The sequence below is a fragment of the Buteo buteo genome, chromosome 7 (genome assembly GCF_964188355.1).
Source record: "Buteo buteo chromosome 7, bButBut1.hap1.1, whole genome shotgun sequence".
Taxonomy (NCBI): Eukaryota; Metazoa; Chordata; class Aves; order Accipitriformes; family Accipitridae; genus Buteo; species Buteo buteo.
In genome coordinates, this window is record NC_134177.1 from 32,842,476 (window position 1) to 32,870,154 (window position 27,679).

Genomic DNA, 27,679 nt, shown 5'->3' on the forward strand with positions numbered 1-27,679 from the left:
GGGCTGGGAGTGGAGAGATCCCAGGCGTAAAGCGGGAACATCATATGGACTGGCATGCCAGAATGCAGCTATGGCTGTGTGTTCTGATCCTCTCTGTTCGTTTCTCTCAAGAAAGTTTGGTCTCAGCTGTCAGTCCCCTTCTCCTGTTTTTCTTGAAGTTGGAGAACGATGTACATGGATGGCATCTCTAATTAATATAAATATAGCGAAACATAAATAATAGACATGCCTGAAATAGTGTCACCCCCGAGCAGGCAGGCGTACGCGTCATGGAAAGAAAATAAAAATGCGTTTTATCTGTTTCGGCATTTTTTTGTTTGTTTGTTTTCAGTAGTTTGTCCCGTTCCTTAGGAAAGAGCAACCTTTGCCATGGGTGAAACGACTCAAAAGCAGGACAGACCGAGGTGCAGGGAGGGTAAAAAGCCCCAGGGAAGAGAGGGGATGGGGATGGGAATGGATGGGAATGGGGATGGAGATGGGGATGGGGACAGCGGGCGGGGAGCGGCGGGGCACGGTGCGGTGCCGGTGGGAGCTGGGGAAAGTCCTGCTGCTATCGCGGGGCGGGGGCGGAATTAATAATAAATGAGTTTTATGATGGAAACGCGTCTGCCGGTCCTCCCCGCAGGCGGGCTGTTCCCGCCCCGCCGTTTCCCGGGCACGGGGAGGGGCGCGGCGCGGTCGGGGCCGCCAGGCTCTTCCCCGCTTCTCCTCCTCCTCCTCCTCTTCCTCCTCCTCTTCTCTCCCGCCTCGCCCTCCCCGGCCGCCCGCCGGTGCCGGCGGAGGCGGGCGGAGCGGAGCGGAGCGGGCTGGGCCCGTTCGCATCCCCCCGCCCGGCTCCGCCTCGCCGAGGGAACGGGGAGCTGCCGGGCCGTCCAGCGAGGCCGGTAACCGGCAGCCCCGGAGCCGCCGCCACCGGAGCGAGCTGGCCGGTCCCCGCCGATGGCACCGCGCCGCCGCCTCCAAGTAAGGGGACAACGGGGGGGACGGGGGGGGGGGCGGTGTGTGACAACCGGGGACCCGCCGTGGGCTCGCCACGGCCGTGGGAGAATTGCCGCGACCCACGCGGGACCGCCGCTCGCCCAGCCGCCACCTCCCGCCCCGGCCGGGACCGATCCGACGGGGCTCGTCGCCCCTCCCCTCCCCCCCCTCCGCCCCACCCGGTGGCCGCGGTGGCCCCCCGGGCTGGTCCCGACCCCGTCCCGAGGTGTTTGGGCCAGGTTTGGGGAGCGGGGGACACGTCTCCGAGGGGCAGGGCAGTGCTGGGGTGCGGGAGCCGGGGTCCACAGGTGCCCGGGTCGGGGGGGCGACTCGACCCCTGGGTAAAGGTGCCCTAAGGGTCGGGAAGGATGGGGCAGCGTCCCCTTGTCCCCCAGGGTGGAGAAGATGGCTGCCACCGAGCCTTTAACGCAGCCTGGGGAGGCTATGCGATCTTCACTGGTGTCTCGGTGTGTGTCGGTTCTCAGCTTTGCTATAAAACCACACACCCTTTCGATGGGCAGAGAAAGAGCCCGAGTCAGCTCTTCCCCCACGCTGCCAGGCTGGAAAAGCTCGTTAGTGTCTTTCTCGTTAAGTAAAAATTGCTGGGGCCGTTTGTTTTGGAGAGCAGGAGGACCGAGGAGGTGTTCAGCATGCCGGGCCTGCGGAAAGAGGCTGTCTGTGACTTGTTCTTCAGGTTGTTTCGGGGGTTGAAAGGGGAGAGGAACATATTTCAAAGCTACCGGAAAGCAGCGCTATCCCACGCAAGGTGCAGTTAACCCACAGGACTCGCTGCCGCAGGATTCTCCCAGGGAGAGAGCTGGGGCTTCCCTGTGCTGGCAGCGGGAAGCCCTCAGTTTGTAGGTGTGAGGTGATGGAGCCAGGATCCCGGGAAGGATCCCGGGGAGGATCCCAGCCCCTGGGCTGGGGGACCAGCCGCTGCCTCCCTGTCTGGCGTGGGAAGGGGCTTTTCCAAGAGACAAGCTCTGGTCTGGCTGGGACCTGCAGGGGAGGTGGCGAGGGGACGAGTCTCACTCAAAAAGCATCCTAGCTCGGATCTAGTCTGCTCTGAACTCAGCCAGCAAAATTATTCTCTAAAAAGGCAACAGTAGTAAGTTGGGAAGTTGTTGGTGTCCCTAGGGTGTGAGCCGAGCTGTCCTGGCCCTGACGGGCTGATGGCGGGAGAGGGAGGGGGGAGCTCCAGAGGGGCCGTGCTGGGTCCCCGCTGCCCTCACGCAGCTGGGCTGAGCTGAGCTCTCCCAGCTCCCAGTCGGGAGTTGGTACGTCCACAGCCTGACCCTGGAGCCAGATGAGCAGCCACGGCCACCCTCCTCTTCCCATGTCGCTGCCCGGCTGTGTGGGAGAGAGCACCCACCACGTTAGAGCTCGTCACGGTGGTGGCAGATGTCTCTTCTTTGCCGTCAGGGAGAGGGGAGCATCTCTTAGCGTAAACGCTGTTCGCTCGCTTATAAGCTGCCAGGGAAGGATGCCCCACAGCTGGGAGCACGCGCGGAGGCCCAGGAAGGTGCTCCTGGCAGATGTGTGCACGCGGCAGGGTTTGGGGTTGTGCACCAACAACCGCCTCTGTGTTTGCTGGACCGCTGCCGAAGGCAGGGCAGCGGGCAGCTGGCACAACGCACCGAAAAGCAGCTACTCCAGGTGGGAAGGAGCACCTCTCCTCCCACAAGAGGTGCTCGGGGCTGGTGGGCACAGGCTTATGGGCAGCTGCCTGCATGGGTGCTCCGGGCACCCTTGCTAGCACATTTCGTTGCTCCAGTGCTCGGCGCTGAAAGCAACGTTGGTCGAAGGTACCCGGGCAGCGTGCCTGGCTCTGTGGGGGTGGGTGGGCAAAGGGCTGGGGGAATGAAGAGAGCAACAGGCAGGCAGGATGGAAAAAGCAGATCCCGAGTGTCCTCTCGGGCTGGCAAAATGCAGAAAAGTGCATTCTCCTGTCATTGCAGAAAATAGTTTGAGCGTGACTTGGTTGGGGTTTGTTTGCTGCAGTGGGACAGGAGGGATTTACACTCCACCCACCGCCTCAGGGGCCTCTCCCCAGTCCAACACAAAAATAGGCTGATCTTTCCAAAAGATGGGGCGGGCAGGCTGGAAAATGCCATTCCTGCAGGGAACCCCTGTGCTGCTGCTCCCGGAGAAGATGTTGCGAGTGACTGTGGCTTTTAGCGGGCTCAGCCAGGGATGCCAGGGAAGAGATCGGCTTCGGGCCGTGCCGTACCCCACTGCTGTCACAGAGCTACAGCCTCTGCATGTGCACGTGTGTGTATGTACAGCAGGAGCTTTCCCTCCTCGTGACAACTCCTGAAGCTCGAGGAGCTGATGTTTTTCCTTCCCAAAGGGCATCGGAAGAAGAAATCTCCTGCGGGCAGGGCATGCACTTGCGGCCCCATCCGCCTGTCCCTGCAGAGCCAGTTGAAGGCTGGAGGCTCTGCATGAGCGGCCGCTCTTCTGCTGGCACCTGGAGGCTCTGCTCCAGCTTGGGCAGAATTAGGTCTCCATCACTAGCTCCAGTCCCGGAGAGGGCAGGTGGGTGCCGGTGGAATAAGCCCTCCCAAACCCACGGCAAGCCCCATGGCACTGGGCTGCACGCTGGGGGAGCAGCCCAGGAGCTGAGTCCTCCCTCCTCGGCAATGCTGGGCAGTCGGGGGCCAGTGGGGAGGCTCACGGGCAAGGGAGTTTGGCTGGAAAACAGCTCCTCTGCCCTCCCATCGCTGCTCCCGGGAGCCCCCCGCACAGTGGGGGTGCCTGTGGGCAGCCCTTTCTGGTGGATACCAAGATGTGCCTATTGCCTGTGGCTTGGCTCTGTCGCCGCCTGCCCGGGCCCCACTTGCCAGCGGAGACTGGCCCATCGCCAGCTTCAGCCTGGCATCTCCCTTGTTGACGTGAGCATTTCAGGCGCTACACGGCCGGGCCCTGCCTCCCACTGAGCTGCGCCTCTGCCTGCACCCTGCGATGGTCCCCACGGTGCCTTCTTCATCACCCCTCGCCCAGCCCTCAGCTCCCTCGCCTGGCCCCGGGTCTGGCAGGATGCTCTGCGTGGGGGCTTCCTGAGGGCTCCGGCACCAGCTAATCCCCTGGGAGGGTTTGGGAGGCGGTGGGAGCCCTCCTGGCTCCCCCCATCTCCATCCTCCCCCAGCCACTTCAGCTGCCCTGAGTCACACCGCGCCGCCGGTACTGGCAGAACGGCAAAGCCCACGCGCGTGGCTGGCGGGCACGGAGCAAGGAGGGGGAGAGGGGCTGCATCCTGGTAAGCGCTTTCAGGCAGGGTAATCTGGTGTTATTTGTAACACTAGTAGGGGAGCTATTTTTAGAGAGAGGCAAATTTGATATAATAGAACATAATTTGCCGCTGACAATTCAGAGAGTGGCCAAACGAGCAGCAGCTGGATTCCTAAGGAGGCTTTTTCCTGCCCTTCCTGAAATCCAGGGCTGATGTGCCAGAAGTGGCATTTGTTATTCCAACAATTGCTGGGGGAAAGCCCCTTGGGATGGCCCAATTAGCTCTGCTTTGCTTTCCTTCTATTGCTTTGTGCCGCCCCATAACCCGCTGTTAAAAGAAGCGAGGAATATTTTTGCTGCCATCCGTCGCGGGAGGGCTCGGTGCACCCGAACTCCTTTGGGCAGCTGGAGCTAGCCAGGTCCCCCCTTTGCCTTTTCTTCTGCAGGCTGAGCCAGCTCTGCTCTCTCAGTCTCTGCTTGTATAAATTTAGGATGAAAAATAGGTTCTGGTCAAACCAAACAGCTCATTTGCCAGGAAACGGAAAGCCTGTGTGCACTCCTGGAGGGTTTCTAACAGACTAAGTTCTTCTGGACTGGCCTCAGAGATACCTCGGGACAAACCCTTCATCCTGGAAAGGTGAAACACCATATTCCTGCTTGTCCTTTCCCCGAGATGAAAATCCACGGAAAACCTATGCCAGTGCAGGAAGACATTGGGTAGTTTTTTGTCGATCCCTGAAACTGTTGTGTCCAGCCTGTCCCCAGTTGGTGGCATGGGGACAAAGAGCCGCCGGGATGAGCTGGGATGGCCACAGGCTGGAGGTGAGTTGCCATGGGGCCAGCAGGACCCCGGCGAGGGTGGGGAGGTCACATTTCCCTCGGGGTTGTGTGTTCTCCCCACACGAGTGCCCCAAGGACAGAGCAGTAAGGGCACGTGGCATCATCCCCCCAGCCCGGAGGCAGCCGTCCCCCCGCTGCCCTGGGCAGGAGCAGCAGAAGCATCCTGAGGGGGGGGCTCCCCCCAAGCCCCTGCCAGCTTAGCCCCCACCGTGCTCCTGGCAACCTCAGAGCCATGTTGCGCTGCAGCCAAGAAGCCCCAGACCGTGGGACAGGATTGCGGAGGACAACGGCTGTGCCCCCCGGGGCTCTCTCCTGCTAGCAGGGGGAAGTGAGAGCCAAGGGAGAGAGCTTTTCTGGGTGGCAGCAGCACCTGCCCAGCTCTTGGAGAGCATCCTCAGGCGGCAGCATCCCCGGCAGGTCATGGCTTCATACCCAGCAAAATTTGCCACGAGGCAAATCCCCACTGCCTGCCAGCCAACCCCGCATGGCACGTGGCTGCAGCAGCTCCCAGCAGTGAAGCAGGGTGTGCTCTGCGCTGCAGCTCCCGGCTGCTCTCGGGAGGAAAGGGCTGAGCAGGACTGTGTCGTTTAACTCCAGCAAATGTGTGCCTGGGGTTTGATGGGCTTCTCTCCAGGTGTGCAGTCACTCCCCGCTGCTGGAAAACCTCTCGGCTGCATTCTGGTGGGTCACCGTCCTCCCCGTAGCCCCGAGGAGGGGTCTGCAGCACTCCTTCCTCTGCCAACACGGGGCTTTGCCCTTGGGCCGTGTCTCATCCTGAAATACTTGCAGTGGCTGGAGTTAAAGCCAAAATAACATTAGTAAAAAAAATCGGTTTTGCTGGGGACCGAGCAGCGATGCTTCCCTGATCGTATCCCAACAGCCCCATGAAGGGGGTCACATCTCCTTGCTGACACTGGGGCTTGCCCTATGTGGTTGGGATGAAGGAGAAGGTCTATCCCAGAGACCGGCTGGGGGGGTAATTCTGGCAGATGAGGGGTTAAGTGCCTGCCCCCGGTGCACCCCATATGTGACCATCCCTAGGGACACTGGCTGGGGTTGGTGTGGCACATGGGAGCCAGCAGGTCCCCAAAATGACTCGCTCACCTTAATCAAATACCTTTTCCCACAAATGCAAAGCCATGCCGTGGGCAGCCCAGCCAGCCGTGGGGGGTGCGGGTGCTCCCTGAGCATCACCCCAAGTCATGTGGCCCTTCCCAGCTTGCTCATGCTCTGCTTTCTCCAGTCCATCAGCTCAGGTTGGTGGAAACGGGGAGCCAACATATAGCAGGGAGACATCCCTAAAATTGAGATCAAACTGCTGTAATCTGATCCTTGAAGAACAACCACTTCGATGGCCAGTTGCCCTTTTCCCCTGCGACCGATTTGGTTAAGTGAAGATGCTAATGAATTTTGAAGCTTGCAAATGCCTGGGCTGGAGACGACTGCTTGGTTGGAGGTCCTCTGACACTTCCTCTGTGGCGCAGGTTTTTCCAGCCCAAGCAGGTTGCCTCTCACCCAATTTTGAACATAGATTTTAATTTACAATGATTCTCGGCGGTGGAGCCAGCTAAAGATCACCACCAGCTTTGGAGATGGAGGTGCGAGCTGGGAGTTTCCATTCGTTCAGATCCTCTGCCTCTGGGCACCACATCTTCTCCAATTAATTATGTCTGTCCTTCTGCTCCCATCATGCTGGGTTCCCCTGGAAAATGCTGGGGGTAAATAAGGTGACAAGCTTCTTTCCCTGCCCGTGTCGAGCCGCAGCCTCCAGCTGCCGAGAGTTGCGGCCATTGCGGGTGGGACTGCTCTGGCTCCATGGCAGAGGGGGTCCCCGGGGGACACCGAGCCCTGGGGATGGTGACGTGGTGAGGTTCCTCCTTGAGCTCACTCCTCTTTCTGCCAGCCCCCTGCTGCGGCCAATGCACTCCTCTGTTCCTTTGGGGCACCTGGAGCAGGGGTCCACCACATCTGTGGTGGGGGGCCGTCCCCAGCTGGGAAAGCACCCTTGCAACCTATTTCCAAGCTCACGCCCCCACTGCGCCAGCTCTGCTGACCATCACCACCGTGGGCGACTCTTCCCCCCCGAGCGGAGCCATGGCAGGGCAGCCTGTGCAGGCAGGAGCCAGCCTCTGCCTGCTGCAGGCAGGGCGCTGCTGACCCCCTCCTCTCTTTCTATCCCCCCTCTAGGGAGGAAGGTGCTGAGCTCTGAAGCTCCGGGGTTTTGCTGCCCATGGGCTCAGCAGGATGATGCCAGCCGGCCGAGAGCCCCCCGCGCCCCTCGCGGTGCCAATGTGACCAAGCGGCCGGCTGGGAACCGCGACGCCAAGCCTGGCACAGTGAGCACAGCGGCTTGTGGCCCCCGCTTTGGGGCCTGCCACCCAAAGATGAGCGATGGCGGGTGGATCTCGCTCAGCCCCACCGAGTTTGCCCAGCTCCAGCAGTACACGGACTGTGAGTACCCCACACCCCCCACGCATCCTCCCTGGGACAGGGAGAGGGGTTTTACAAGTCCTGTTGATCTGCGCTAGACTGGCGTCCTAGACGTCTTTGGTGTCCTCCTGGAGAACTAGATGACTTCTTAGGTTTTGGATGGGGAGGCTGGGAATGTCCCTGACGTCCAGCACCGACTGGTGGGGCACGGCAGAGGAGTCCCCATGCCTGCGTGCCTGGGAGGATTTAGCTGAGCACAAGCTCCCCCTGCTTTGGGGGACGCACACACGAGCACGGCTCAGTGCCTCCGAAGGCGGCCGGCTCCCACGTTCGTTAGCAAAGCGAAATGCCAATGAGAAAAGCAGGCTGGCTTTTCCTAAACACGCGGAGCTGCTCCATGGCTCGCCTCAGGTTGCCAACCCTCTGCAGTAATTTTACTTAGCGCTTTTGCAGAGCAGCCCTCTCCTGCAGCTCCTGCCGAGGAGAGGAGGTTGGCAGCGATGCTGTGGGGTCCTGGGGCTGCGAGCAGCTGGGGAGGGAGCTTGGGCAAAGCCCAGGGGTCCGAAACCAGGTCCTTGAGGTCCTACCTGCCCGAGAGCCGGCATGTGGGCATGCTTGTTGCAGTGGGCAATGGAGAAGCGGTGCAGTCTGGTGAGGTGCTGAGAGCAGGGCAAGATGGGCAGGAAAACCCAGCTGGGACCATGGGATGAAGGTAGAAGGGGTGTAAAATCATCCAGGGCACTGCTTTGCAGAGGCAGCGTGGCCCCAGGGTGAGCAGACTCCTGTGGCTGCGTGGGAGAGGACTGGGAGGCAAAGGGGACCCCAGGAACCCCCTGGGGCTGTTCTCAGGACTGTTCTTGGGGCTGCTGTGCGTCGCAGGGGCAAGGTGAACCAGGTCAAGGCTGGCAGCATGGGGACGCATGGTGTCCCAATGCAAAGAGCCCAGTGAAGCTGCCCCCAGCACCCTGCCCGCCTGCCAGGCATCCTGGGCAGGGGTGGGCAGGGTTGCGGGCAGAGGTGTGTGTGCAGAATCGCTGTCTGCATCTCGTCCTGCCTCGCTGGAGAACAAGCTTTGCTTTCTTGAATCACAGACCATAAAACACCATCTGTAATGCTGAGCTCAGAACATGTATGGCATCTTCATTTCATTAATCAAAGTGTGGCAAGTAAGGCTGCAGCGTGGGCAGCTGCCCCCTCCCCGGGAGGGTGGCCTGGCACCAGGCCAGGGAGCAGGGCTCAGGGGTCTTCCCACAGGTCCTCCCCAGGCCTGGGGCCAGGACCTGCGTCCTCGAGCTCACACTGGCCCCTGGTTGTGCTCTGCGACCCCCAGGCCTGCCCCAGGCATCCCAGACAGTCGTGGTCCAGCACCAAGCTCCATCCCCAGCATCCCCGGCAGAGGGATGGAGGGAGCAGGAGCCAGCACAACCACCCCGCTTGGAGAAAGGATTTCACAGTAATTAACAGGGCTGGTGTGTCTGAGAGCCTTTTAAATGGACATGCCCAGAGATATGTGTCTGAAGGTTAGGGCTTAACATTCCCTCCCCTTGATATTTTCTTCTGGTTTTCCCTTGTTTCCCAATTTTGGAAGGACCTACGTGCCTCCAGCCCTGAGGACACCCAGCCAGGGAAACTCACAGGCCATTTACTATTGGTGTGGAAGTTTGCACGGAGCAATACCGTTCCATTTCTCCCTCCTGGCACCTCCTAGAGATGTCAATGGGCAGCCCAGGGCAGGCTCCGGCGATGGCTCGGGCTGCCAAGGGGGTGCCAGCAGGCATCAGCTCTCAGCGTGGGGGTGGCCACCCAAAACCTGTGCAGAGGGTCCGGGGCAGGGACGGCCAGGGCATCGCCCCCAGAGCAGCCGGGACCAGGGAATGGTCTGGGCTTTCCTTGCTCAGCGCCGCAGCTTCGCTCTGGGTCTGTGTTTATTTTCATATAGGTAGGAGGAAGAGGACCCATCCCTGCCAGCCAGCTTTACATGTATGTTCTGCTCTCCAAAGTCATGGGGGGGAAAGTAGGGCACGGGTGGCCCCTTCCCAGGCATGGAAGGAACCAGAAATTGTATATCCAGCAGATAAACTTGTCTCCACCATCCCGCTGGTGGCCTAATGGTGAAGGGGGCTTGCTGGCGCCGTGCTCAGTGCGATGCCTTTGTCTCCCCAGACTCCACCAAGAAGCTCAAGGATGTCCTGCAGGAGTTCCACGGGGACGGCGTCCTCTCGAGGTACAACCCCGAAGAGGTATGGCCCTGTCCCCTCCAGCCTCCCCCCATGCTGCTGGCAGCTCCCAGCTCCCTGCCAGGTCCTGCAGCTAAAAGCAGCCGGGAGAAGGCAGGTCTGTCTGTCTGCCCCCCACCTCTCCCCACGGCCATGCTCCTGGGACTGGGGAAGATGTTCTCACAGATTGGGAGCATCTTTCCCAGCCCTCGGCCATCCCGGGGACCAGGCCTTCCGCGTAGCCATCCCACCCAATCCCACATGCTGCTGTCCCGTGGTGGCTGCCGGCTGCCTTGCTGAGAGCATTTTGGGGCATCTCCTTGCCAGGCAGAAGCTGGGAGGGACTTACTCTTTCTTCCCCCCAAAGCAAATAATTTTGCTGTTGCCAGTGTGGGGACAGGGGAAGGCTCTGTGCCTTCTTGTTCTCGCCTGGGGAAGGCTGGGGTTATTTTTTCCAAGTGGTGCTTTCAGAGAGACCTATTAGTGTGCCAGCAGGACAGAGCCTTTCACGGGGACCATAATCACTAGAAGCGAGATGAAACGAGAAAAATCAGTGGGCTGAATGCGACAAGGAGGGGCAGCAAAACTACCCAGCTATTCAAGGGCACCACAGGACCCTCGCTCCAGCTGGGGCCACAAAAGCTGTCGGGAAGGCAATGTCCTGATGCGGTGGGGATGCCCAGTGGGGAAGGAGGAGGCAAGGAGACCTCGGGAGGACGAGAGTCCCCAGGGCTGGGGGTGGGCTGGAGGGTCCCACTGCTCCATGCCTTGCCCCGCTGGAGAGGGAGGTTTTCAGAGCACAGCTCGTTACACCCCTCTGCCTCCAAAAACCCCGGCCTCCTTTGGCTGTTCCAGAAGGTCTCTAGCTCCCAATCATTTGCCAAGAGCTGAGCTCCTGGTTCTGTTGGAGCCTCCTGCCCCTCCAGCAAGCTGCCCACCATGCAAGGGGTCTTCAGACCTGTTGCTGCCCCGCCACCAGCAAATGCCCTCCCACCGCAGCTCTGCCCTTCCCTGTCACTTCCCCTGCTCTGACCCCGCTGCGCGGCTCCCATCTCTGCTCTGAATGCCGCTGGCCTGGCTTGGCTGTGCCTGCCCCCAACGGCCAGCCAGCACTGGGGACTTCTGGCCCTGCTACCTCTGGGTCCCTTTAGGTCCCACTGCTGGGATCTGGGAAGCCGGTGGTTTTTGGGAGGGCTCTGCAACTGATGTGCCCGGTGAGGGGGGGCCCAGGGCATGGGATCCCCACCCTGCCGGCAGCTCTGCACCCCATGTTGTGCTCGGGGCACCTCCATCCTCCTCCTCTGTCTCCTCCCCAGCCCATCGACTACGAGGGCTTTCGCCTCTTCATGAAGACCTACCTAGAGGCGGATGTGCCTGAGGAGCTTTGCCAACACCTCTTCACCTCCTTCAAGCGTAAGATATGCCAAGCCTCCCCTGAGACCCAGCGTCAGAGCCCCGGCGTCTCACAGCTCAACACCCTCGGTGAGCCAGCCCTGCCCCTGCCCCCCAGCTGGGAACATCATGGCATGGTGGCATGTTGGGCTCACCCCCACGCCACCCCATGGGGATGAAGGTTGCAGGGTGGCACCTGCAGTGGGTGGCATCGGGTCCAGCACACGGCCCGACGGATGGGTTCCTAGGGACCCTGTGCTCCTCTGCGGAGGAGAGGGCTTTCCCCAGGGGGGGAGACCCATGGGGCATCATTGCACTGATTCCTCCCTTTCCTCCATGCGTTCAGAGCCCAAGTCACTCAATGCCGGCATCTCCATCCAGACAGAGGTGGCCTATGGCCCTGCCGCAGGTACTGGTGTGGGCAGCCACTGAGCGCACGGGTGGCTGCACCCAGAGCAGGGGACTCGTGCCAGGCACCCAGCTTCTGCCTCCCCTGGCCCCAGCCTGGGCGGATTTGCAGCACGTGGAGACATCTGCTGAAAGGTCTATAAACTGCAAAAGAACAGGGAGAACCCTCCCCGGGTGCTCGGCTGCCACGTCAGGGCTTGGGAACAGCTCTGGCTGGTGGTGTGGGACCACATCCTCCCTGCCTGGTCCCAAGCACAGTGGCAGCTGGCACCCAGGGAGCCATGGGGCCAGGCAGGAGGTTGAGGGGCCGCCTGTGGTGCCCCTCGGAGAGCCCTGGGGCTGGGATGCCAGCCTGCTTTGGGGCTAGCAGAGGACCCCGGGTGAGCGACTGGCACCCGTGTGAGGTTCCTGGAGGAAGGGGCTTGCTGGGCGCAGGCACCCTGGTGTCACGCTGCCCACGAGCATCCGTCTGCTTTGCAGGGATCAATGGGAAAATGCTCCTAAGTGCCCTGGGACGACACCCTCCTGAGCCCAAGAGCTGCCATAGCAACGCGGCTGAGCTGCAGCCGGCATCCCTCACCCCGGCATCGATCCCCAATGCCTCCCCGAGCTGGTCCAGGTCATCCTCCCAGAAGTCCACCACCGGCACCCCTTCTGCTCACAACTCCTCGGGCTCTTCGAAGATCTCCTCCGGGTCCCTGCTCAGCCCTCAGTCGCCAGGTGAGCTTGGCCAGGGCTCCATGAGGGACACAGGCAGTGACAAGCCCTCCCCGGTTTCCCAAGCCGCGGAGCCACACCTCACTCCGGCAGCACAGCCGGTCAGGTGCCCGGTGCGGTGGCGGTGACCTTCCAAACTCGGCGGGTTCCTGGCATCTTGACACCTTTGCTTTGCAAACTTAAGCTGCCGATCCCGTCCCGCAGAGCCCCCCGCCAGTCAATGTCTTAATTACCTGCCAGCGAGGGGGGATCGGAGCGGTGAGTCACGGCTGCCTCCAGCCCAGCTCCTGCCAGCCACCCATGAGGGGAGCGCTGGGAAGGGCCCCTCTGCCAGGAGCAGCCATCTGCCGAAGGCCGCTGTCGGCACGGGCAGCCGCGAGCATGGGGGTGTCCCAGTAGCCCGTCGAGCTGCCCCGCCACCAGCCGAGCTTCTCGTTCCTTCTGGCTGGGTGCTTGTCCCCGGCAGAACACGTCCCCGTGGGCTCCTGCAGCGCTGGCGGTGTAGGGGTCTACACTCCAGGGACCGACGGACAGTTTCCAGCCCTGCTCCTGTCTGTGATGGCACGCAGCCCCACGCCGAATGGGTCCCTGCCCCAGAGTTTACGTGCTGCCAGCCCTGTGTCCCACCTGGGCATGGCTCCTGGCCCAAACGGCCAGCCTTGTGCATGGCCTTCATCCCCCTCTCCCTGCTCACAGGCACGAGGACTGTGGAGAAGAGGTTACCCTTCAGCCTGCGGAAGAGCCACAGCTCCCTGAAAGCCACCCCCCCACCGCCCCCCACCCCCCTGGCCCAGGTGGTCCACCTGAAGGACATCGTCTGCTACCTGTCCCTGCTGGAGAGGGGACGGGCAGAGGACAAGCTGGAGTGTAAGTGGGACCCTGGGGCCACGGGCTACTGGTCATGCCATGTGGAGGAGGGGGGCATCGCCCTGGGGGGGTTTGCCCAAGGAATAGTATGGGGCTGGGCGCTCCTGCTCACTTTTTAATGCTGAAACATTTAAAGCACTTGGGAAAGGCGCTCAGCATTGCTCCTCTGCTCCCGCCTGCTGGGACCTGTGTCCAGGTGGGGACCACAGCTTCCCTCCAATACCCCACAGCCCATTATGGGCTCAGGCCATGTCTTGCCCAGGCTGAGCTGGCATGGTGTTGCTCCCATCCCACAGCCCCGGCTGAGCTGGCATGGTGTTGCTCCCATCCCACAGCCCTGGCAGCCCCAGCACCGAGTGCTGGCTGCCCGGGCTTCCCTGGGGCTGGGCTCTAACCGGCAGCTGGCTTCTTTTCTCCCTCCAGTTATGTTTCGCCTCTACGATACTGATGGAAATGGCCTCCTGGATAGCTCGGTAAGCTTCCCTCGGGAGAGAAAGCCGGGGCCACTTGTGGGGCTGGAGACATGCAGGGCCCTATCAGGGTGCGCACTCCCCCAGTGAAGTGCTCCGAGCTGAATAGGGATATGGGAAGGGAGGAGGAAGGCAGCAGCATTTGCTGCGGGGCTGGACCATGGGGCTGGGGAACACACGCCAGCTCTGCAGCATCCAGCAGCAGCTAGAAAAAATCCACCCACCAGTAACTGGAGCTCTACATCAGGTCACAGTGTTTCAGTAAAGGAAAAATCGTGCACACCCTTCCCCCAGGATGTTTTCTCTTTGTCCTTTGGGTATCTCCCTTGAAACCCATGGCAAATAAAAATCTGTTTTATCAGAGCAGTTTGTCTGAGGGAAAACCCACTGCTGGTTTTCTGGCAGATTTTCAGAGGAGAAAGCAGTACCCAGCACTCACTGAGTAGTGGGGTGTTGCTGGCCCCCTGTGCGGGCAGGGGGCCCGGGGCAGCCTTGGGCGTATCAGGACATAGACCTGATATGTCCCCGGTTTGGGGGCTTGAGGCTGGACACGCCACTTGTGCCCGAAGCCATCCCTCAGCGCTGGGTGCCATCGTCTTTCTGTGCTCAGGAGCTGGATCGTATCATCAACCAGATGGTGCATGTGGCTGAGTACCTGGAGTGGGATTCCACCGAGCTGAAGCCCGTGAGTGCCACGGCTGGGGGCAGCCGGGGGGCCGGAGGGGGCTCTCGGCCATTGCCAGCAGCCAGGGTTCACAGGTGGCATCGCTGCGTCACCACATCTCCTCCCTCCTCCAGATCTTGAAGGCAATGATGGAGGAGATCGACTACGACCACGACGGGACCGTGACGCTGGAGGAGTGGATCCGGGGTGGCATGACCACCATCCCTTTACTGGTCCTCCTGGGGATGGAGACGGTGAGTGCCCGTGCGGGGACCACCTTCGGCTGCATCCAGCCACCCTGCCCGCTCCCTGAGGAAAGCCTGGGGCTGGCAGCAATGGGAGAGAAGGGTGGTGATGGAGGGTGTGCAGGGACCACAGGAGGGCACCCTACCCCCGGCAATGGGCCGCGCACCTGTCCAGCACCTGCACAGCCCCACGCCAGCCCCCGGCTCCCCAGCCCCTGCAGACACCCCCACCCTGCCTCTGCTGACCGGCCTTCACCCCCCAAATCATCACAAGCTCAGTTTTGAGCTGTGGTCGTTGCCAGCTGCCATGCCTAAGCAGGCTGGGTTTGCTCCTTGGGATCGTAGCGCACTCCGGTTTGATGAATATTTAATCAAAAAATAAGATGAGCACCTAAAATGCCAGCCACTCTCCTGGGGTGAGCTTCAAAGAGCAGAGGGGGGGTGGTTTGGGACCCCCTTATTTCCCCTATGTTGCTTTTTCATCCTTTTGGGCTTTGTTTCATTGGGGTGCATCCCTGGCCATCGGGTAATAATTTGCAGGGAAAGTCCAGGTTTTTGCTCCCCAGTGCCTATTCTGGTTTTTGCTTCCCATGGAGAGGCAGGGGGGCAGGCTTTCTGGCAGGAAGATTCAAGAAAACGGGGAATTTTAAGTGACTCCTGCAAAGCGCTTGTGCCTGGACCCAGCTGTTAGAGGTTTGCTTTGGTCACCCCATGGTGGCGGTGGCCTGGCCCCAGATGTGGAGTCACTTTCCCATAGGCCACCAGCAGAGCATTCCCACGGCTGGGCTGTGCCGAGGGGCCGTGGGGAGCTGGAACTCCATGCCAGGAGTGCCAGGAGCCGAACGTGCCTGGGGAGCAGGGGGATGTGGTGGCAGGAATGGTCAGGGGAACAGCAGGGAGAAGCGGAGCAGGGGGAGCCCATGGTCCTGCTGGGAGCGAACTCCCACAGACACGCTGGGGGCTTTTACAGGCTGAAAAGCTGATAAAAGTGGTGGGCTGAGTGGGCTGGGACCCCCAGCAGGGGAGTGACCCCCCTCACCCTCCACTCTCGTGCCGTGCAGAACGTGAAGGACGATGGGCAGCACGCCTGGAGGCTGAAGCACTTCAAGAAACCTGCCTACTGCAACTTCTGCCGCACCATGCTGCTGGGGGTCCGCAAGCAAGGCCTCTGCTGCTCCTGTGAGTCCTGGCCCCCCATGCCCCCAGGCTGGCGGCTCCCACCCCATCCCAGTGCCTCAGGGAGGGGGGACTTGTCCCTGTTGGTACTGAGCCCTGTGGGTGCTGCAGGATGAGCAGGGAGGGGGCAGTGCCCATGCCGAGGAGTGATGCTCACCAATTTCTTCTCTCCTGCCAGTCTGCAAGTACACCGTCCATGAGAGGTGCGTGTCCAAAGATATTGCCTCCTGCATCAGCACCTACGTGAAATCCAAGAGAAACACGAGCGTGAGTAGGCAGCTGGTGTGTTTCTGAGCCCGTGGGTCTCCTGTGGAGCCCTCCCGGAGGCAGCACCACCAGCAGCAGCTGGCCCTTGGTCTCCTGCCTTGGTCTCCCATGGCTTTTTCCCCTGGGATTTGTCCCTCGGGTCCTGGGCAGCAGCTCACAGGCATTCCCAGCATCCAGAGCCTGGCAGCACACACCCTGTCCCCAGCGCCCAGGGACCTGCAGGATCCCCAGTCCCGTGGTTTGCCATGGCTCTGGGTGGAGGACGGGTGTCCTCGATGCGCTGCATGGAGCAGCAGGGAGGGAAGGCGGCCATGTGAGGGGCTGGTTTGGATCAGACAGCACCCCTGGACAACAAGCCACCCTTCGACGTCATGGCAGCAGCCCTTAGTGGAGAGGAGACACCCACAGGTCGGTGGGTGCTGCGCCCGCAGTGCCCCCCGCTCCGTGCCTTGCAGGTGATGCAGCATACCTGGATTGAGGGCAATTCCCCCGTCAAGTGCGACAGATGCCACAAGAGCATCAAGTGCTACCAGGGCATCACCGGCCTGCACTGCGTCTGGTGCCAAGTCACTGTGAGTAGGCGGGCGTGGGGGGCCCAGGGTGTACCCCGGGGTGCACCCTGCAGCGCACCCTGCATGGCCGGCCCTGGGGGAGGAGAGGCTCACAAATGGCCTGGCGTCCCCTGCCCGACGTCCCTTCCTCCCGCTCCCTCCAGCTCCACAATAAATGTGCCTCCCACGTGAAGCCGGAGTGCGATGGGGGCCTGCTGCGGGACCACATCTTGCTGCCTTCCTACATCTGCCCCGTCGTCCTGGTAAGTCCCTATCCTTGCTGCTGGGTGGCAGGGACCTGGCAGGGCATCGCCACGGCTGACCTGCCTTCCCTGGCTGCCGGCGCTGCCTTCACGAGGCAGCGTGCACGTCCATGCCTCTCTTCCCCAAAGGACAGGCAGTCCCACTGCCGGAGATCGGAGAGCGACTCCCCTGCCAGCACTAGCCCTGAGGACAACCAGGCCTTCAAGTTCAACTCCACCACGGTGGATGGGCAAGGACTGCAGGTAGGTTCCCACGCCGGGCTGCCGGTGAGCTCTGCCACGGGTATGCGCCAAGCCCCGCAGCGGCCGGGTGTTCGCAGCCACGCTTTCTGCCCTCCAGATCAGCCCCCGGCCCGGGACGCACCCTCTCCTGGTGCTTGTGAACCCCAAGAGTGGAGGAAGACAAGGGGAGCGGTAGGTGGGGTCCTGCCCGGGGAGACCATCCCCCGGGGGTCGGGGGCTGCCAGTCCCTCGGGCTGCCCCGGCACCTCTCCCAGAGGGGGACTCGCCTCTGCGGCGTCCCTCACGCTTCTTTTGCCTTAGGGTCCTCCGGAAATTTCACTACCTGCTCAACCCACGCCAAGTGTACAACCTAGACCGCGGCGGGCCCGCGCCGGGGTACGGAGATGCTGTGGCTGATCCTCTGCCCCCTCCCGCCGGCCCCTTCTCCCCCACATCACCCCTTGTCTCTCCTGGCTTTCTCCAGGCTGAGCTTCTTTCGGGACACTCCGGATTTCCGCGTCCTGGCCTGCGGAGGGGACGGCACAGTGGGCTGGATCCTAGACTGCATAGGTGAGGGAGGAGCAGGCATGCTCCCGCAGAGCATCGTCCACCCGTGTCCTCGGCGATCTGCCGTGGGCTCCCGATATTTCCTACCCCTGGCGAGAGCGGGGTGGGGGTCCTGCCAACAGCATCGCCTCCGGGCTGCCGGCCGAGGACGGGCATGGAGAGGAGCAAGGAATGAGTCCTTTCAGCCCCAAACCTCTCTTTCCCCTTGAATTGCAGACAAGGCGAACTTGGTGAAGCACCCACCGGTGGCTGTCCTGCCCCTGGGAACAGGCAATGACCTGGCCCGGTGCCTGCGCTGGGGAGGAGGTGAGGCCAGGCGAGCATCGCCCGGAGGGTGGCCGGCCCATGGGAACCATCCGGTGCAGCTGGGTGGGTGCTGTCCTGGGGGACGGAGGGCTCCTGGTTTCTTGGGATGAGGCTCGGGGCTGCATCTCAGCCCTGGTGACTCCTGATGGTGCCTCTAACCCCTTCCAAAAAAAGCAGCTGCTGCTTTCTAAACCCCCACCAGCCAGGTCCTCCCTAACAACCTTTTTCATCTGGGAGAGCCATGCCATTAGCTGAAATCTCTGCCACCGCTGCAAGGATGAACTGAACATCTCGCTGGTGCCGTAGCAGCAGCCCCAGGCTGCCCTGGGTGCTCGGCACCCAACTACCTCTGGCCCCACATGACATGACTGTGCTCCCCTTCATCCTCCTTCATCCTCCTCTGATGCCCATCTTCTCTCCCTTACAGGCTATGAAGGAGGCAATCTGATGAAGGTCCTGAAAGACATCGAGCACAGCACGGAGGTGATGCTGGACCGCTGGCAGATAGATGTCATTCCCACTGACAGAGAGGCCAATGGAGACCCTGTCCCGTCCACCATCATCAACAACTACTTCTCCATCGGGGTGGTGAGTACTGCAGGGCAGGGATGGGTCCTAAGAGCAGCCCAGAGCACAGCACACATGTATTCTAGCTGGAGAGAACAGCACAGCACAGGGCTAGTAATCGGTGCCCAGACCAGCGCTGTGCCGTGCCCTCCGGAGCTGCCTGGCCATAGCAAAGTGGGCAGAGAAGAGCTCTGGAGGCCAGCGGATCAGGGGGGCTGTCCCCTGGGTCCCCAGCGCAGCTGCAGCCTCAAACCCACCTGGATCAGGGGATTCCCAGGGCCATTTCCAACTCAGCCAGTGGGAAATGCCTCGGCTGCCATAAAGTCATTGGAGCGATCCAGCCTGGTGGGTGCGCTCGAGGGGTGCCGCCCCCCCCCCCCTTCCCTCCTTGTCTCCTCCTAGACTCATCCTTAGCCCTCTTCCAAGCCAGCCCTCAGTTAATGCCCGAGAGCAGGGGCTGGTTCCTGGTGACATTCCTCAGAGACTATAAAAGCCTTTCTAAGTGTTTGGTGAAATTCTACATTTCAGCTTGAGTCTCCCAAGCCAGGGACGCTCCCTCCCTGCTCTTCCTTGCTCACGTTCCCACCCTCCCTCCATCTCCTACTGTTGTTTTTCTGGTATTACTGTCATTTGTAATGGCAGCACTTAAATGCATAAACAGGCATGGAATGTCTCTCTTCCCAGCCGGGAATATTGCAAGACCAAGCGTGTGGGGAGCTTAAACAGGGTTTAGAGAAGTTTGGAGTCCCAGGGATGGGTTGAGATCTGCTGGACACCCCACCTGAAGCTTTTGCCGAGACAGCATCCATCGTCAAAGCCCTGCTTTGGTGCTCAGACCTGTGTTTCCCCATGTTTTCCTAACCCAGGGAGGGTTAGGGAGCCCAGGGAGGATGGCAGCCCCATGCCATAGGGCTTTCCCCAGCACCAGGGGTCAATCCTGCGAGTGGCAGGGCTTTGGGTGAACAGCAAAGCCGAAAGCTTTCCCAGGGGCTTGCAACATCTTTGTCCTGGGCCATGGGTACCTGAGCAGTACCACCACGGCGTGGGTCACCCACCCGGCAACGCTGCGGGATGCTTCTAGTTTCACATCAGCTCCTGCTAATGCCAGGGCATGTCACTGCAGGTGGCATTTGGTGACAGCTTCCAAGTCGGGCTTAAACACCCCCCACCTCGCATAGGAGAGGTTGCAAGGAGTTTCAGGAGAGCTGCCACCCTGCCAGGGGAGCTGTCAGGGTGCCAGGTCCTGGGGTGTCCCCGGAGCCCCACTGCCCTGCTGGTAGCCCTTTCTCCCTCCCTCAGCATCACCTCCATGTGGAGCCCCTGCGATGAGGGAAGGAGGCCAAGTGCACTAATTATGTCTCGCTTAACAAGCCCATTCAATGCTTTGTGAGCAGCCTGGCTGAGGGTGCCTCCATCGCCTCGGCATGGCCCCTGCCCTGTGCCCCCGTGCCCTGGGGACCAGCTGCGAGGGGAAAGAGCTGAGCCCCTGTATCCTGGCACTTGCCCACAGGGCGCAGGGGGGGGTTCTATTTCCCTGCTGCACCGCCAACGTCTCTGCGCTCCCTCTCACTGCAGGACGCCTCCATCGCCCACCGCTTCCACGTCATGCGAGAAAAGCACCCCGAGAAATTCAACAGCAGGTAAGAGCTGCCCGTGGTCCCCCCCAAAAGCCGTACATCATGCCAAGGGGACATACTGGAGCCTGCTCCCATCTCACTGGGCTCCTCTCGCCCCTCTCCCCATGGGACTGGCGACAGCCCCGAGGAGGTGGCCCGGTGTTCGCCAACCTTAGGGCACGGGCAGGGGATGCGCCAGGCACGGGCAGGGGACAGGGTCTGGGCACAGTGTGGGTCCAGGGTGCTCCTTCGGGCCCCGTGCAGCGTGGCAGGCTGCTCGAACTTGGCCGCGCACCCAATTACGTTCATTCATGCTTTATAATTAGCACCAAATTCCAGGACCGGCAGGAGCAGGCCAGGCGGCAAGGGCAGGGCAGGCAGCAGGTCACAGCTCGCTCCTGCTGTGCTCGGGGTGCAGGGAAATGGCATGGCAGCAGCAGGAGCTGTGGCTTGCAACCCCCATCCCCATGTTCAGAAATGCCTGCTAGGAAAAAACCAAATGGACCAAAGTGTCAGGCTCCGCTCTGAAATTCAGCTCCCTTCAGCTTACAGCTCCCCCTGGAAGCCTGGCGCAGCAACTGATGCAGGGGGTGAGCAGTGGTCAGGGGCTGCCTGGCAGGGTGCTGGGAGGGTGCGAGGCAGGGTGCTGAGGTGGGGGACATCCCCTCCATGGGGTACCCTGTTCCTGGCAGCCCTGTCGAGAGACAACAGTCCACACTCAGCTCTGCTGAGAGCCGGTGGAGGAACCCCATCCCGTGCTGGGGGACCACCCAGCACCCGCATCCGTCTGCTCCGCAGAGGGGTCAGAGCCAGGTCTGCCTGAGCCAACCCCTGTCCCACAACACAGCTCCCTGGGGCGGTGGTGCCGGCCGTCCCTCCCCATGATGGCTCATGTCCCCATTAATGGCTCGTGTCCCCATCACGATGGCTGCAGAGAGGCTCTGGAAACCCATCCTGCTGCCGGCTGGGCTGGGGCGAGGTGCCGCTCCCGAGCGGGATGTTGATGCTGCTCTCTGCCCCAGGATGAAGAACAAGCTGTGGTACTTCGAATTTGGGACGTCGGAGACCTTTGCAGCCACCTGCAAGAAGCTCCACGACTACGTCGAGGTGGAGGTGGGTTTCCCAGCATGGTCCCTGGCTCCCGCCACAGCACAAAGGCTTTTTGGGAGATGTCACCCATGGGTCCTTTGGGCAGAGTTTTTGGCTGTTCAGGGAGGGGATGCCGCGGCAGCTTTGACCCCTTACGGCAGTAGGAGGATGCGGTGGCTGGCAGGACCTGCTCTTCCACCATGCGGCGCTTGCTGCAAAGCTGGCCAGCTGCAGGCAGAAGAATAGCCCCGTACTTCCCCCTGCGCCCCCCCCCATCTTCCAGCTGTATTTCAGAGCGTGCCTGGAATATTCTCTCTGTAAACTCCGCGTCTGCTCCCAGCCCTCGTTGGATGACATGGAAACAGCCTTTAATTAGAGCGGGGAGGAGGGCCTATGGTTGCTAAGAGCGCTGTCATTTCTCTGCTCTCACTGGGGGGGTTTGGGCCATGCTTCGCTGTAAACTTCCGCCTCTTCTTATCTCTGGATAAACGACCCTTTTATAACTTAGGCTTGAGGGCAAAGGGGAAAAAACCCATCGCTTGCTACAAAGGGTTGGCGCAGGTCTGACCAGGTGGTGGGCACAGGGTCGCTGGCAGTGGGCAGAGAGCGGGCAGAGCCCGGGGAGCCAGCGGCGCGGTGCGGCATGTGTGGCTGTGGGCAGAGGGACTTTGAAGCCTGTTTCTAGGAGAGGAGTTTCAGCCCTTCCCAAAGGCCGAAGGGGGTAGCTGTGCCCTCGGCAGCTGGTGGGTAGGGGCAGGAGCAGGGATACAGCCGTCTCCAGCCCTTCACCGGCCACACACCAGCATCCCGGGGCAGATAAAGTCCAGGACCGTAGGGTTCGATGCTGCCAGAGATGGGCACGAGGTGCCCCGCATGCTGCCCACGCGCTCCCCACCAAGCGCACGTTGGCAGGAAAGCGTTAATCCCGCAGTATTTGAAGTTGAAAGCGGCAGCCTGTCCTCCCTCCGGCTCCCAGGCAACTGTCAGCCTTGCAGAGAAATGGCAGTTTTGTTTTGGAAATTGGCACTCATTCCCCTACAGCTCCTGGAAATGAATTTGCTTTTTTCCCCAGCTGCAAATTTCTACTTCCAGCATCGCTGCCAGCGCGCCGTCAGCTGCCCCTGCTCAAAGAGCCCATTGTAGCTCGCTGGCACGCTAACAGGGGAGGGCTACGCGGGGAGAAATCGCTCCCCGCGTGCCTGGGTGCATGGGCAGACGTGGGCAGACGTGGTCCTGCCCGCCCCACACACCCCTCCGGGCAGGATCGGGCTCCCACAGCATCCCCGGAAATCCCACAGCCCGGGCAGCCCTGGGCAGCAGACTTGCTCCCATCCCACCGCGGCCAGGTCAGTACCGGCCACCTCGCAGGCAGGCAGGAAAGATGCCTGCAGTTGGGGGTGATGCTCGGCTCAGCTGGGTGTGGGATGTGTTGTCCGTCCCGCAAGGAATCAGAGCCCTCTCACTCGGTGTCTGCTGCTCAGAGCGTTAGGGTCTTTTCTGTTCCTACAAATCTCGATATCATTAAGATGTATTGAGAACGAAAGGATTTACACCCTTTACAAGCCTTGGAGAGACAGCTCTTCACTCCCAAACGAGAAGAGTCCTGCCTTTTGCTTTCAAGGCGAGGCTAAAAATAAGATCTCGGAGCATCAGGGGAGGCAGAGCAGATTTGAACATACAGAGACGTTTGCTTGTGTGCGCGTCCAGCTCCACATACGTGCAGCTGGCATGCTCAGCGCTTACCGACAGCGTATTAAAAAGAAGCTGGAGACCTTCACTCTTTGCTAGAGGAAAACAACTGGAGTCAAAGCAGCAGCAGGGGCTCATCAGCCCATTCGCATTCCTCTTGGCAAAGCAAGAGAGAGCAGAAATGCCGTCACATCACCAAAATGCAAGGAAAAAAATGTGCTGGTATTTGCTGAAGCGTAGCGTGGCAGGTAGAGAGCGGATGTATAAAAGAAAATACAAATGCACTAGAGAAAATACAGTTGCGTGGGAAAGCGGCTGCTGCATCCAGAGGTATCTAGAAAGAGGATCCAGTGTCGTCTGGGTAGCATGAGAGTGAGAAGACCTGAAGTTAAGAAATGCATTTCCATGGCTGCTGCTTCCAGTCATGTGGGAAAGCCTCAGGCAACAGATATTTTACCTTCTACAGGGAATTTTCAGCTGAGGCAGTCCTGCTGTATGACAGCAAAGCCCGGGATACCAGTTCTGTGCTGCCTTGCAGTTTTCTCTCCAAAACCTGACGTTTTTTCTTCTTGGCACCTTTCTTATCATTTCCTTCCAGTCTCATTTCTAGTTTCCAAATTGCACTTGAAGAAAAAACTGGTTTGAGTTAGTTTTGGGGCGGTGAAACTTTCTGATTCTTTAGGGTCAATTTGAACAAGGGGAGGTTGGGGAAACGTGTGCTGGAGATGCTTGGATGGAGGTCGCTCCAGGGCCGAGGTGGTATTGCATCCTATTTTGGGTCGCAGCACCGAGCCTAGCCGAATTTTGTATGTGCCCTCATAGGAAATTCTCTTTTCGAAACTGCCATCTCAGACATGTAGTAAAATTCATATTGAAATAGAGGGGAAAGCAGCACAAGGAAGGCGAGATGGTGGTTGTCAGCCCTAGGGAAGCAAAGCCAGGGGGGTATTTGCTTGCACCTCCAGCCCCAGCCGGCCTGCTGGAGCCACCCTGGAGCGGGTTTGCTCTGGGGACTGTCCGGTGGCACACCACGCTCGTGGACCCCTGCTCCTCTGGCGGGCAGGCGGGGAGAGGAGGCTGGGCTCCGCGGGCACCGGGCACCATCTCGCCGCCCACCCCAGGGCCTGACGCTGCCCATGTGCCCGGCAGTGCGACGGGACCCTGCTAGACCTGAGCAACGCGTCCCTGGAGGGCATCGCCGTCCTCAACATCCCCAGCATGTACGGTGGCTCCAACCTCTGGGGCGAGACCAAGAAGCAGCGCAGTTACAACCGGCTGGGCAAGAAAGCGCCGGAGAAGCTGCACGCCACGGTGGTCACTGACACCAAGGAGCTCAAGTTCTGCGTGCAGGGTGAGCGGCGGGGCCCGGCAGCAATTGGGGTTTGCGGGGTGCGGGGGGTTAGCAACAGGGAGCTGGGCAGCCACCGGTTCTGTCTGCGGCTCAGTGCACATGGTGCTGGAGCAACGGCACTGAAGGCTTTGCTATCGGTTCCCTCTCTTTTGGGGTGCTGGGGTGACCCCAAGAATGATCTGGCCAAGCTGGTGAAGGAGGGTGGCTCTGCCTGCCTAGGTATGGCCCAGCACCGCGTTTCTCAGGGCTGGTTATGCCGTGCCATGGTGGCCAGAGAGGACGTGGCTCCTGCGCCCTGCCAGGCACCTCTTCCCCCACCCTCCGGGGATCCCGGCTCGGGGGGTGCCCGAGTGGGACCCGTCACCTGCGGGCATGAGGCTGGGCAGCCCCCAGCACCCCGTGGGGCTGGCAGGCAGCCGCTGCAGGGCTGGGCACCCGCTGCTGCAGAGGAGGAGTCGGAAGCGGAGCTGCAGAGCTGGCACCAAGGGCTTTTGTAAGCATCTTCCCAAGCTCTGCCGCAGAGCTGCCAGCCTGGCTGGGGGGTTTCGGGAACAGCGTGGTACCCATGCTGTGCCCCAGCCGGCACCTCACACCCGCTTGCTGTGGCCGCCGGCGCTGTCCCCGTGGGCACGGGCAGGGCGCAGGCAGCCCAAAGTGTTGGCAGGGTTCCCCCACAGAGAGCAGTGGTTTAGAAAGCAGCCAGCAAAATAGGGCAAGCACCCTTATTTTCCACCCGCCACCTTCCACAGCCTGGGGCTGGGGTGGGAAACAGCCCCCTCGCCGCGTGGCTGCCAGGACGGCTGTGGCGTTGGCCATCCCAGGCTGTCACTGGCTGTCCCTCGCCAGGCGTGCCCGTGGGTACAGGCAGCAGGGAGTGGGGGAGAGCAAAGGCCTGTTCCAAAGGGTAGTGAGAGGCAGTGGGGTGGGTCCCTTGGGCATGTCCCCACTTGCAGGTGGGCAGGAGGGGGGGAGATGGGGGTCCACCAAGGGTGAAAGAGGACCCTGAAGGGAGTGAGAGATGGAGCGAGTCGCCCCAGTGTTGGGCACCTTCGGTGATGGCCCAGAAGAGCAGGAGGAGCTGGGAAAAGGGGTGATGCCCTGGGATCCCTCCCAGGGAGGATTCCGTGGTGCATCCCGGCTCCCGGGGGGCTGCAGTGCCCCAGGGCACCCAGGGGATTGCAGGGGTGCGGGGCTGGGGTGGGTGTCTGCTGCCATTTCATACAACACTGCAAATAAGTGGTCGAAGGGCTGGTGGGGATCCGGGCTGCCACCCTGCAGCCATGGAGGTCCAGGCACTATTTCAGACCAGGGATATTTTGGACAGCAGCATTGTCCAATGCTGCAAACACCCAGCTGGGCAGTCTCAGGGCACAGGGGACATCAGGACATGTCCCCACAGTGCCACCAGCCCCGGTGTGCTGGTCCTGATGTTTTGGATGATGGCAGAAGGCAGGGGATCCCTGGGGACGGGGGGACCAACTCGTATCCTTCTCTCTTGCAGACCTCAGCGACCACCTCTTGGAGGTGGTGGGACTGGAGGGTGCGATGGAGATGGGGCAGATCTACACGGGGCTGAAGAGCGCTGGAAAGAGACTGGCCCAATGTTCGTCCGTCACCATCAGGTATTTGTCCCTGACCGGGCTGAGCGCCTGACCGATGGCAAAAGCCTGTGCCTGTGTCACCCTGTGTTCCCTCTCTTTGTGCCCCGCAGGACATCCAAGCTGCTGCCCATGCAGGTGGACGGGGAGCCCTGGATGCAGCCATCCTGCACCGTGAGTCCTGGAGGAGGGAGTGATTCTGCCACCAGCAGCCGGGGCGAGCAGGGGCTGTCCACATGGTGGGACGGGGCAGGCAGGGGCTGACAGCATGGCAGGCAGCCTTGGCTCCCCATGCAGCGTGGCAAAGCCTCTGGAGTTGGAAGGAGGCTCCTGCGCTTGCTGGTGGGTGGCCGCAGAGCCCAGCCACCTGTGACTTCTGTCTGCACCCATGCCGTGAGTGCCATGGGCAAGCCATCGCAGGAGCCATGCGGACAGGGACACGGTCATCCCTTGCCGCGTGGGTGGGTGCAGTGGGGTTCCCCACCATCCAGCAGGCAGCTTGCCCAGAGGAGAAATCCCTCTGCCCATCCCAGCGCTGCCTGGATGTGATTCCCAAGCTGTTACTCCCATGCAGCAAAGCATTTAACGACCCAGCCGGGGGATGGCAGCAGCTCCTGACCCCAGTGCTGGGTGCTGAGCTGCTCCCGGCTTGCTTGGGTCGCTCCCTGGGGTCCCCAGGCTGGGGGATGCCCAGGAGGGCTCAGAGCCCAGGAGCCCATTACTGAACTGGGTTTTTCACTTCTTTTTAGGTCAAAATTACACATAAAAGCCAAGTGCCGATGCTGTTGGGCCCCCCGCAGAAGAGCAGCTTCTTTTTCCTGAAGAGGAGAAACCGAACTCGAGATTAAGCAGCGTGCAAGGAGCCGTGGTCCAGAGGCACGTGGCATCCCAGACACCCGCCCGCTGCAGGGGGTCCCCAAATCCCCGCTTCAGAGTGGGGAGAAAAAACAACCCCCCAAGCCCAGTGGGGATGCTTTGTCCTGGGAAGGTCTTGGAGGCTCCTTCCCAACCACCACAAGCGTCTTCTCCAGCTGGGATGGAAGTGGTGGGCGAAGGCAGGCCAATGCACAGGGAGTGCCTTCGCTGGAGCAGTGCTATGACTGGAGTTTTTTTCCCTTTATTTAAATAACCCCCCTGCTGCCTGCCCCGGCAGAGCTGCAAATGAACGCGCTCCCGAGAAAACGCCAAGCTTCACTTATTTATTTTTAATCCCCTTGAAAGACACTCGATGTTTTGCTGCACTGGCTTTCTGTCCACCTTGCACATTGGAGAAGTTATTTATTTTCTTAGCCTAGAGGAGATGGTCTCTGCCATGCCTTCAGCTAGCGCTTCTGGGATGGGTTTTAAGCAGATGCAAAGCCAGCCTTCACTGCCGGCCCTGCGAGCTGCCAGGCATGGGATGGGCTGGGGACAGACAAGGTGGTGCCTGGGCCATGGGGGCAAGCGTGGGGTGGATGGGAGGAGACTATGTTTTGACATGGAAGTGGCAAAAAAGGGATTTGGGGGCTGATTCTTGGGATCCAGTGCCCCGGCTCTGGGCTTTGTGTTCATATTTATGTATTTATTTAGCAAACTTTGGGGGGACTTTGGGGCTCACCTTCTTTTTATGAGCCCTAGTTGGACATGAACGCCACCTCCCTTCTCTGCTGGCTGTCCCCCATGGCACTTCCTTCCAAGTGGACTTTCCTCTCTCCTAAAGCCTGCCAGCCTGTGCCAGGGGCTGGGGACCGACATCCAGAAGCTCTTCTCGCTTGGAAGTGTCCCCCCTGGCCTTTTTACACATCTCCTCATGTGCTTCACCAGGCCCATGCTCTCCTGGTGGCAGCTGTGCTGCCTCCGGTGCTCCTGGATGGCTGCAGGGAGCAGTGAAGAGCTCTTGCGCCTCGGTTTCCACACAGCCAGGTCTCCCCCCAACCCACCCCGAAGCCAAGGAGCTTCGCAGATGCCGCTGCCAGCCCC

At 60.9% G+C, this 27,679-nt stretch overlaps 1 protein-coding gene across 3 annotated transcripts; it reads left to right on the plus strand.

The window, feature by feature from the left end:
- The first annotated feature begins 676 nt into the window (after nt 1–676).
- LOC142033377 (diacylglycerol kinase beta-like) lies at nt 677–27,679 on the plus strand. Of its 3 annotated transcripts, XM_075033284.1 has the most exons (26): nt 677–963; nt 7,237–7,500; nt 9,643–9,719; nt 11,012–11,177; nt 11,434–11,496; nt 11,976–12,215; nt 12,909–13,079; nt 13,503–13,552; nt 14,160–14,234; nt 14,348–14,467; nt 15,520–15,637; nt 15,813–15,901; nt 16,357–16,473; nt 16,617–16,715; nt 16,845–16,958; nt 17,056–17,129; nt 17,259–17,333; nt 17,422–17,507; nt 17,721–17,810; nt 18,238–18,398; nt 19,953–20,017; nt 21,016–21,106; nt 23,921–24,122; nt 25,624–25,744; nt 25,834–25,894; nt 26,470–27,679. In XM_075033284.1, the coding sequence occupies exons 2-26, from the start codon at nt 7,434–7,436 to the stop codon at nt 26,566–26,568; spliced, it is 2,691 nt and encodes an 896-aa protein (XP_074889385.1). In that variant the 5' UTR covers nt 677–963; nt 7,237–7,433; the 3' UTR covers nt 26,569–27,679. The 3 variants fall into 3 exon arrangements, with proteins under 3 accessions (XP_074889385.1, XP_074889383.1, XP_074889384.1); XM_075033282.1 differs by lacking the exon at nt 677–963 and having other exon boundaries at nt 6,879–7,500; XM_075033283.1 differs by lacking the exons at nt 677–963; nt 11,434–11,496 and having other exon boundaries at nt 6,879–7,500.